The sequence below is a fragment of the Neophocaena asiaeorientalis genome, unplaced genomic scaffold, assembly GCF_003031525.2.
Source record: "Neophocaena asiaeorientalis asiaeorientalis breed wild unplaced genomic scaffold, Neophocaena_asiaeorientalis_V1.1 scaffold78, whole genome shotgun sequence".
NCBI lineage: Eukaryota > Metazoa > Chordata > Mammalia > Artiodactyla > Phocoenidae > Neophocaena > Neophocaena asiaeorientalis.
Genome location: NW_020175018.1, coordinates 19,075,631 through 19,086,226, shown reverse-complemented (window position 1 = coordinate 19,086,226; position 10,596 = coordinate 19,075,631). Strand labels below are relative to the sequence as shown.

Genomic DNA, 10,596 nt, shown 5'->3' with positions numbered 1-10,596 from the left:
GAATATTTGCTGAAAGCATGAATGATCTCCTGAGGGCCCCGAGGACCCCTGGGCCCGGCACTGCGTGTCACACACGACGTCTCGCCCTACCTCGGGGCAGGTCCCATCCTCGTGCCCACGTTCACGGAGGAGGACCCCAGTGCTCGGAGAAGCACCCATCACCTCCCTCCAGTAAACGGCAGAGCAGGGATTCGAGCCCAGATGAGTCGGCCAGCCTCCAGCTTTCACCACTGGCGGCAGTGTGTCCCCCCATAGAACTTTCTCCGATGAGAGAAATGGTCTCAATGCTGGGCTCTCCGATACGGTGCCCACCAGCTACACGTGGCTGTGAAGCCACTGGGACGTGGCCAGTGCCACTGAAGAGTGGAATTTTACATTTCTGTTTCCTTTGAGTTTAAATGTAAGCGGCACAGGCAGCTGCCGGCTGTGGTCGGACAGGGAGGCTCCGGCGCTCAGATGCGGCGGCCCCACACCCAGGCGGGGCCCCGTCGGCTTCGTCCTGGTTTGAGGCCGTGGGTCCCCGACCACAGCCCTGTCACCGAGAACACACCTGTCCTCATCCTCATTGCCACGTGTTGAGTGTGTGTTAACCCTCGCGGCCACCAGACGCTCTTGCGGGGCAGGTCGTGCTGGGTTCTTGGGGCTCCTCCCCGGTTGCCGTCAAGAGCTGGGGAGCAAGGCCGCTGCCGTCCTCTGCTCTGCAAGGTGACTGCCAGCTGCTCGGCCACCCAGGGCCGCGCCCGCCTCAGGGACGGCTTGCTTTCTCCTGGGTCACAGCTCAGAGCTCAGGGACACGCAGCCCGTGTCTCCCTGGTGACCTGTCGGGGGTGCCAGCCTGGCCACAGATGAACACAAACTCCCTTCTGTGGGCTGAAGTGCTGGGGGCCTTGGGTCTCTGAAGCTCCTGGGCCCCTGGAGCAGGGTCAGCGGGAACTCGGGGCGGGACCGGGCACCTTCTCCAGCTTTACCCTCTCTCTCGAGGGCCACAGACAAAAGCAAGGGAGGAGTTTCCCCTTCTCGAGGTAACTGCAGCTCAGAACAGACACCTTAAAGGAATTCTGCAAAGTGTCTTCATTTCCCGACGTGGCCAGTCAGCTGGGAGCAGGAAAGAGCACTCCAGGCATCACCCCGAGCGCTCAGCACGCCAGGCGGCCAGAGCCCCCGCCCCGCCCCTGGGCTCGGTGCTTCAGCGTTTATTGAGCGCCGTGGAAACGCCCAGGAGCAGGTTTAGCCATCTTCACAGCTCTTTGGCCGTTCTAGTGTGGAAAGCTGAGCCGCTCTGTTCTGGGAAGGAGGGCACAGTCGGGAGGAAGTTACCCTCTCGGCACACTGGCCAGTGACGACCCAGGAGCTTGTCCAAGAACCAACAGGAAGGAGTGGCCGTCCTGCATGCCCTTCTCTGACGCTGTCACTGGGGTCGGCAGAGAAGGTGGAGGGCGGGGCAAGGAGGGAGCCCGCCGGCAGCCCCACCCTCTGACTGTGGAGTCAACCCCACCCCAGCCTTGACCTAGGCAGCCTCCGCAGGGCCAGGATGGGTCCTCGGAGCCACCAAAGGGGAACAGAAGCCCTCGGCTGCCCCTGGGGAGCCTGAGGTTTCTGTGCCCACACTCTGGACAGTCCCAGAGGTCCCAGGGAGGCCTTGGGCTGTGACCCTCCGCCTGTGTCACCGCGTACCCGCTGGGCTGTGATCGTAATTAGGGCAACTGTGACGGCTACCCGTGCGGAGCAGGTGTTAGGTCACCTCACTACAGGGATGTCCCCGAGGAGGCTCTGGCGGGCTGGTGCTTTGTTCCGGGTCATCCAGCGGATGCGTGGTGAGCCGAGGCCTGTCTGGCAGCAAGGCCTGTGTTCTTGGCCCTGGTCACGTGTCTGCAGACTGGGGTCCCTGCTCCCAGAGGAGTGTGGCCCAGGGTCAGGCAGGGCGAGCCCCTCCCCACCTGGGAGGGTGGGGCGACGCAGCAGCCTCTGTCTCCCTCCCCCGCAGGCTGCAGGCCTGCCCACCCTCCCTGGAGGTTCAGGAAAGGGACCCTCCCCAGTGTGTTTCCCTGCAGGCCCAGTGCTGAGGCTGAGCGAGGGCTCAGCCGCCCCTTTTCGTGGTTTCTGCAGGTCTGCTGTCCAACATCTGGCAGAAGTCCCTGAGCTTTCTGGAGTCCCTGAAGGTGTGTCACCTTTAGGCCCCTTCTGTTTGGGGGTTGGCTGAGCGGCAGAGGCCCCAGGCAGGGAACTGTAGAAATTAGAAGGAGGGAGGAGAGCCTGGAGAGGGAGAAAACCCCGGGACCGGCCCAGCCGAGGGGCGAGGCTGCAGGCAGGGGAGCAAGGTGGTGGGCTGGACGGAGTGGTCCTTCCGGGGGACCCTCCAAAAAGGCTCCTGTTCTTGGAGGTGGCACCGCCTGCCCTCTGAGCTGAGGACTTACCAGGGAGCCACGGAGGGCAGCAGGCGGGGGGGTGGGGGCCGGGGAGCCCTGAGGCCAGGTCCTCCCCGCAGCTGGGCGAGCGGAAGCAGGAACAGACGCTGGCCCTTCTGCGGCAGGAGGCGGAGCTGGAGGTCTGGGAGACGCAGAGGCCCTGGGGGAGCTGCTCTTGAGACATGGGCTGGAAGTCAGCCGGCCGACCCTTCCGGGGCTGCCACAGGCTGGCCCCACTCCCTGCCAAGGGGCAGCACTGCCCCTGCTGCCCGGCCAAGCCTGTGGAAGGCTGGCGGAAAGCACGGGTCAGGGTGGGGAGGGTGTGCCGAGGAGGGCGGAGCACAGCTGCCCGCAGAGGCTGGAGGATGGGCTGAAGAGGATGCCCATTTTACAGCAGAAACAGGACTTATTTCCACCAGTGTCCTGGGGACCCCTGGCTGGGGTGACAGACGACAGCCTGGGCCTCCCACCTGCCCGTGTCCTGGGCTTGTGGGCACCTGAGCTTCGGGCTCTCCATTGAGCTCAGGAGCTGAGGTGTGAGGGTCCCGGGGCGTCTGCCCCAGAAGGGAAGGGGCCGCATCTCCGAGCCCGCCTCTGCCCAACCCCCCGGCCCAGCGGTGCCCCGTGAAGGGGAAGATGGTACCCAGCCCCGGCGAGGACAGGATGTGTGTGATCTAGCGGCACGTGACAACCCTTCTGGGAAGTGACTCTTCCTCTGGGCCGTTGGTCCAGCGACTGTTCATGGGATGTACTCAGTGCATTTAGGGAGGCCTTCCCAGGAGAGCAGCCAAGCCCCAGGCACCAAGTGCACGCGTGTGTGTGCACGTCTGTGTGTGCACACCTGGCCCCGTTTCCCTTTCTTCCTTCCCCTTGTGCCTGTTTTCAGCTTCCCACCTGCTGAGTAATTGTGGCCACAGTAGCGGAATGCAGAGCTGTGGTTTCCTTCCCAGGTGTCCCTGAAGCCGCACTGCGCCCCGCTGTGTCCCATCCCCCAGGTGGTGCTCCAGCCCTGGCCGTGCTCCCTCTGCTGGGCAGCTGCCACCCAACCCCCACCCCTGCCATGTCCAGCCCTCTCTGGGGGGCAGGGAGGGTCTGTTGGACCCCCATGGAGGATGGACAAACGAGGCCTCTGAGGTTGGTGACTTGCCCGACCTTGGGCGCTTCCCTGGGACCCCACCTGGCCCACTGCTTGTGAGGCTGCCTGGTCCCCGCTCCGCAACACACACCATCTTCCTGCCCTCCCAGCGGCTGATGGAGAAATGCTCGACCCAGGCCAGGCCAGGAATGGCCTTGGAGCTGGAGCAGCCACAGGTGTGTGTGGACCTGGAGCTGCAGAGCTCTGGGAGCACCGTGACAGCCAGACCCAGGTGTGGCCCCCTCCCAGCGCAGAGTGGGGGCCGGGTGGGGTCCTAGACAGGCAGTGTGAGCCGCAGTGGCCGCGGCCTCTCCGAGTCCCGAGGAAGCAAAGAGTTGGGCGGACGGGTCAGCTCAGGCAGGTGAGTCTTCAGAGCCAGCCACGCAGCAGCCGGTACAGCACACTCCCCGCGTGGGCCCCGAGGGGGCGGCTGGGTCAGGCACCCAACAGAGACGCCCAGTGATGGGGCGACCTGCCCACGGCCGCGTGGGGAGCATGGACCTGGGGTTTGAAACTAAGTGTGTCTCATGCCAGAACCGTGTGGTTGACCATCGGGCAGCACTGCCTCCTGCTCGTAAGGGCAAGCACGGGCCACCATCCCCACCCACCCAAACCTGGGGGCAGTGAGCCTGGATGACAGCGAGAAAGCTTTCGGTTAGACACGCAGTGAAACAGCCCAACAGTGGGGCCGTGGCCAAGTAAAGAAGAGTGCGGGTGGGTCGTCTGCCCTGCTCTGGGCAGACCTGCAGGGTGGGCGTCACCATCTCCCCCAAGTCCTGCTTACAGCCTGTCCCTGCCCCTTGGGGAACAGGCGACCCCACACTCTTCCCAGGTTTGCAAAAACGCCCACCTCCGTCCCTCTGTCCCTCTCAGAGGTTTTCCCTGAGGCCTCTCAAGTGCGGGCCCCATGAACGTCCTGCTCTACTCCCCTTACTGCATTGTGTGTTGGCAAATAGGGGTCCCTTATATGCAGGTTGTAGGGACAGCGCAGCACAGCCTCTGGGAGTTTGAGCCCTGGCTGAGCCGGTGGGGGCAGACGGTGTGAGCACACCCCCAGCCGGACACGTCACTTCCCCGTGAGGCTTTGCTCCTGCACCTGACTTCCAGTTTCATTTCCTCGTGGTCGTATGAGCCTAAATACGTTGGGACGTGGGTCTGTCTTGGCGGAAGTTCCACGTGCTCTCGAAAAGAAACTCTGGTGTTAGGCACGTCACCATTTAGGAGTGTCTGCGCTCTTGGGGAACTGATTCCCTTAAAATTCTCTCCTTATGGAATAACCCTCTCTGTCCCCAGTGACCCGCTCTGCTCTGCGGCCTGCTGTGTCTGCTACTGACCCAGCCACTGCGTCTTCCCCATAAGGAGCGCTGGCTGGTCTGTCCTTTCTATCCTTCCACTTTTCGCTGAGCTGTGGTTTTGTGTCTCAGGTGTGTTTCCTGGAGGCAGCGCCTAGCTGGAGCTTGGTATCTGTCTTGTCCAGTCCGGCAACCTCCGCCTCTAAACTGGAATGTGTGGCTGTTTCCGTTTAACAGAATCACCAGTATCGTTAGGCTCTGAGTCTATCATCTTGCTATTTTCTTTTGTCTCAACTGTCCTTCTCTTTCTTTCCCCTCTTCTGCCTTCTTTTGGATTAAACGAGGTTTTCCTGGTTTGTTTTTATGATTCCATTTTCTCTCTGCTGATGGCTTATGAGCTATAACTTACCTTACTGGTTGCATTAGGATAAACAGTGGCACCTGGGGCCCACCTTCACGTGACATTCCACCGGCTCACCTAGTGTAGGAGGCCCTTACAGCCCTCCATTTTTTTCTGGACTTTAGGCTACTGTGGTCATGCATTTTCTTTATTTTATAATTGCACAATACATTGTTATTGTTTTAAACACTCAGCAATCTTTTAAAGTTTATATATCAGTATATTTATCTATGTGTATATATACACACGTATGTATATGCATATGTGTATGTATGTGTATATGTGTGTGCATATATATATATATATATTTTTTTTTTTTTTTTTCCATTTCTGGTGCTCTTCATTCCCTGCGGTCGCCCAGATTTTCACCTCTGGCCTCATTTTCCTTCTGCCTGAAGGACCTCCTTTAACATTTCAGGGAGTGCTGGTCCGCTGGAGACAAATTCTTCTGTTACCGAGTCCAATCTCATACTGCTCACCCCTCAAAAGACAATACTCGAGAGACAAGTGTTGGTAGAAAGGAAAGGTTGTTTTATCCCAAAGGCCAGCAGCTGGGGGGAGAAGGCAGACTCATGTACAAAGGCCAACCCCCCCCATTGCCTATCAAGGGGAAAGAGCTTTTTTTTTTTTTTGGCCACACTGCATGGCATGTGGATCTTACCCAGACCAGGATTGAACCCCGTTCCCCCTGCAGTAGGAGTGCAGAGTCTTAACCACTAGACCGCCAGGGAAATCCGTAAGGGCAAGAGCTTAGAAAGGGGACTTTCAGGGGTAGGTGGAGGGAGGGGGCTACGTGCAGAGCAGCACAGTCAGCTCCGATAATCATCGTGAAATTAGTCACGTGGTGGTCTGATCACCATCCTCGATTGCTTTTTTTTTTTTTTTCTCCCGGCTGCGTTGGGTCCTCGTTGCTCAGCGCGCGCCCTCTCTTAGTTGCGGCAAGGGGGGGCCACCCTTTGCTGCGGTGCGTGGGCCTCTCACTGCAGTGGCTTCTCTTGTTGTGGAGCACGGGCTCTAAGCGCAGGCTCAGTAGTTGTGGCGCACGGGCCCAGCTGCTCCGTGGCATGTGGGATCCTCCCAGACCAGGGCTCGAACCCGTGTCCCCTGCATCGGCAGGCGGACTCTCAACCACTGCGCCACCAGGGAAGCCCTTGACTGCTTTAGGTACAGTCAGCCTTCAGTTCCAGGGTCGGTTTTTTCCCATTTCCTCGAGGCCAGTTCTCAGCATTGCGGCAGCTTACGTCCCGGCTACTGCCTGGTCATCATGTAGGTAACTTCTTCCACCCGGCGGGGGTTTCAGTATCTATAAGACAGCTCACAGGATACGGCTCAGAATATGATCTATAGCCCTTGAGGAGGAACTAAAGGTCCTCGACTTTGTTTAATGACTAAACTATTATTATTTTGTCCTGTTTGACTACTTCCCTTTGCTTCCACATTTTCTCACTTCTCTGATTAAATTTATTTGACAAAAGTTTTTCTACAGACAAAAAGCAGGCCAGGGACATGGCGGGGAAGGACCATAGGGTCCTGCTCTGTTTCACGGCCTCTTGAAGATTTGGCGTGAAGGTTATGTGTGTGTGGAGGGTGGGCATTAGGCAGCCCAGACATCCTAGCTCTGTGAGGTCCTCTTATAAAAAAAGGCCCCTGGAGCCCCTACGTGACCCGACCATGCCTGCTTTCTGTCCTCAGAGCCTGTGCAGGAACGGAAACCAGACCAGACCCCCTCCCAGCTGCCCCTGGCCAGGCTCTACCCTTGGGACAACCCCATCCTCCGGGTACAGGAGAGGTCCCTGGGGGAGGGGCACGCAAGTGGGACCCAGTGGTGTCACTGGTACTGGGTATCAGACCCAGTCCTCCCTCAGCTGCCTGGGGCCATCAGGTGTTGAGACCGACCTCTCCTAGAGCCTGCACCCAGGGGCCTCCACTGCAGGTCCTGGACTGTGGGAGGCTCTCCCTGCTGTGGGTACCACCCACCCTTCCAACTGACATCTGCTCAAGCCCCTTCCTCACGCCTGCGGTGGCAGGTGACGGGGAGGCATTCCAACAGGTGTTTCGGGCTGGGCTGGCCGGGACAGTGCTGGTGGCACATTTCAGGGAGGGTGGCCCAGCCTTTCCTGACCCTTCTAGAGCACAAACAAGAGCCTGGCTTGAGCGCAGGGCCAAGACGATGCGAACCCCGCCCTGCCTTCGGGAGCCATCAGTCGGGAGGCGGGGTGGTACCCTGCCCCGGGAAGGGGGGCGTGACATGGCGAAGAATGAGGCAGCCAGTCCGGGAAGGCTCCCTGGAGGCGGCAGCCTCTTCCCTGGGCTGCGTGCTGCTCCCACTCGGTGAGGCTGGTCTCCAAGCGGGCTGCAATCTCAGAGGCGGTGACACAGCCCGGTCGTCTGCCCCACCGTAGTGGAGCCAGACGAGGCCTCGGAGCGTGACGCCCCCACAGTTCAGCCACTGCACGCTCCAGATGCTGGAGCAGAGCCTGCGGGAAGAGGAGCTGCGCGCGCAGCACCAGGCCGCGCTGCTGCGCCTGCGCGAGAAGACGCGCGCAGAGCTGGCCTGGCTGGAGCATCGGCAGAGGGTGAGCGCATGCGCGCCGCGCCGGCCCCGCCCGCGGTCCTTGCCGCGGTCCTCGGGGCTAAGGGCTGCTGCGTATGAAAGATAAGACGGGAAGTACCGAAAAGTGAATACAGAGACAGTAAAAACACCCATAGTCCCACGTCTCTGAGATAATCTCTGCTCCTTTTCCAGTCTGTCTTGAGAGCTCTTGTTGATGCAAATGCACGCATGTCTATTTAAACAGCATTGGGAACAGTCGCACATATTGTTTGTAACCTGAGTTTTCGTAGAGACAACACAATCGCCCTAGCCAGCCCCTACAGCTGGACCTCCGGGGGTGTCTCCAACTTTGTGTCGTGAGATATGACCATCCCAGGGGCGATTTCCTTAAGGTAAATTCCTGGAAGTGGAATTGTCGTCAGTGAGAAAGCATTTTTTAAAGCTTCTTGAGATTCCCGTATTGGTGTCCGAATAGGTCCTTCCAGTTAAGATCACCGGCGGTTTACGATCATGCCAGGCTGTGGGTCTTCTATTCCATGATGGCTGCCCCCTCCATCCCCAAAGAGCCCTCTGGCTGGGCGGGGGCACCAGGGTGGGAGGCGCTGCCCTCCCTCTATCAGGTCTAAAGGTGGTTGTGAGGGGTGGGAAGTCTGACAGCCTGGGCTGCCCACGCACGGCCGCCTCCTCCCAGTGCCCTGCTGTGGGAAGAGGGCGTGCCAGGTCCACCTGGACCGCCAGACCTCGCCAGGCCTGCGGTTTTCACACCTGCTTGCTGGGCCCAAGGTCAGCAGTCAGTCCATCTCCTGTCCCAGGTATCTGAATAGCACCGGCAGCTATGCAGCGCCGGTGGCCTCGGCACAGAAACAGCAGCAGGCCCTCGGCAACCTTGAGCGGGAGCTGGTGAGGGCTGGATCCACCGGGGCCAATACCGAGGGGGGTCCCGCTGCCCTACTGGGGCTGCGAACGTGACCACAGTGGCTGGGCCTGTCCAGGCCTCATTATGGGAAATCTACAGCAGTGTGTGTTTCGTGGGGCTGCGGGAGGGGCTGGGTGTGCCTGACCTCAGAGGGGATTCCCAGCTGCTCTGAGCCCAGTTTCCTTTCCTTTTGGTCTCCTGACACTCTGTGGGGTGGAGGCTGGTGGCCATGCTCTTTATACAGATGAGGAAACTGGGGCTGGGGCTGGCCTTGCTTGGGGACCCTCAGCTGGGAAGTGAGGGGTGGTGGTGGACTTGACCTCCATCCTAAATGACTTGTGTGGACCGGGGAGGTGGGGAGGCAGGCGTGGGGCGTTCCAGGCAGGGGGGACAATGGGAGAAGGGCAGCGAACTGCAAAGGGGGCTCGGAAGGGGTCCAATTATCAAGTGAGGCGGTGATCCTGGGGTCCTGTGTTGCAGGAGGAGACACTGGTGGACTCTGGGTCTGGACCCCTGACCACTGGGGCGAGGGACCCAGCCCTGCTGAGCCTCAGTTTCATCCTCTGACCTGTGACGGCTGTCACCTCCCACGGGGGGCGTGCTCCTGGCAGGGAGGTTCTGCCGAGAGGTGTGCCGTCAGAGACACAGCAGGGGCGAGTCAGGGACGGTTCAGCAAAGGGACAGAGCCCAGCACCTGGCGAGGGAGGGCTGTAGGGGTTAGGGCAGGGGTGCAGCCAGCCTGTGCCAGCCTCGCTTGGGGGCGCCCGGGGAACGCCCGCCTTCCCTCCTGCCAGAGTCTCCTGTTGGCCAAACCTAAGAGAGGGCCAAAGTGCGTGGGGCCTCCTGGCTGAGCAGGGTGAGAAGGGCAGGGGCATCTGGAGGGGCACAGGGAGGGGCCCCGCACAGCGCCAGAGCCGGGCTTTCCCCCCGACACTCCTCGCCGCCCAGCATGTGTTGGGCCAGGGGGTCGTGCTGCCGTTTTCTCCTCCGGCTGGTTCAGAGGGAGATCTGGTACCTGCGGACCATCCACCTGTTCTTCCCCCCAAGAGAGGAAGCTTCTCCTGCAGCATCAGAAGGACATCCTCTCCTTGCAGAGGTCCACGGCCCTCTTGCGGCAGGAGTTTCGGGCCTGGAGCAGGCTGCCTCAGGTGGGTGCTCTCACCTGGCCTGGCGGCTCGGCCTCTGGCCAGGAAACGCTTGTCACCCGGCTGCTTTGTGGGAATGTGCGAGTCCCTTGTAAAAACATCTGTGACCCAGGGTGGAAAGGGACTCTGGAGGGGTCAGGTGGAGGGCGGGACGGGCGGCAAAGTGGGTTTCCTGAACTAGGCGGCCCTGGCCGGGCCCTGGAGGAGGATCCAGACCCCCAGTGGCTGGAAGGTGCTCCAGGCCTGGAGGTGGGGGGCCCGGGGGAGAAGGGGGCGTGTGGGGCCAGGGCTTTACTCAGCACCTGGGGGCGGTGGTGGAGGAGGGGGCCGAGGCAGGAGAGAGCATGGCCTGGGCTCCTCGGAGAGGCCAGCCCCTTGGGAGCCCTGAGCCATGAGGGCGCCCTGGTTCCCGCTCCCCATTCCTGCCGCTGTCGCGAGAAGGAGGTGCCCATCCCCAAGCTGAGCGTCCCTCCTGTAAGTTAGGGATGCCGACGGTCTCGTCTGGCGAGGGGAGGCTGGAGTGGACCGGGTTCTGTGAAGCAGCTGGGGTAGGTTAGCTGTTAACCTGCACAGATGTGACCACCAGACCCAGGTGCTGCCTGCAGGAGGGGCCAGGACAGCCTGCAGGAGGGGCCAGGACAGCCTGCAGGAGGGGGCAGGACAGCCTGCAGGAGGGGGCCCAGGACAGCCTGCAGGAGGGGGCCCAGGACAGCCTGCAGGAGGGGGCCCAGGACAGCCTGCAGGAGGGG

General features: G+C 60.9%; 1 protein-coding gene across 1 annotated transcript in view; it reads left to right on the top strand.

Moving 5' to 3' along the window:
- Positions 1-1,753: 1,753 nt before the first annotated feature.
- Positions 1,754-10,596, top strand: part of LOC112411366 (centrosome-associated protein 350-like) — a 13,503-nt gene continuing 4,660 nt past the window's right edge. The window contains exons 1-9 of the mRNA XM_024762423.1: positions 1,754-1,814; positions 2,107-2,159; positions 2,486-2,545; positions 3,651-3,795; positions 6,925-7,010; positions 7,635-7,808; positions 8,570-8,686; positions 8,947-8,998; positions 9,564-9,850. Of these exons, the coding sequence (XP_024618191.1) occupies positions 1,754-1,814; positions 2,107-2,159; positions 2,486-2,545; positions 3,651-3,795; positions 6,925-7,010; positions 7,635-7,808; positions 8,570-8,686; positions 8,947-8,998; positions 9,564-9,850 (1,035 nt within the window). The remainder of the gene's footprint in view (positions 1,815-2,106; positions 2,160-2,485; positions 2,546-3,650; positions 3,796-6,924; positions 7,011-7,634; positions 7,809-8,569; positions 8,687-8,946; positions 8,999-9,563; positions 9,851-10,596) is intronic.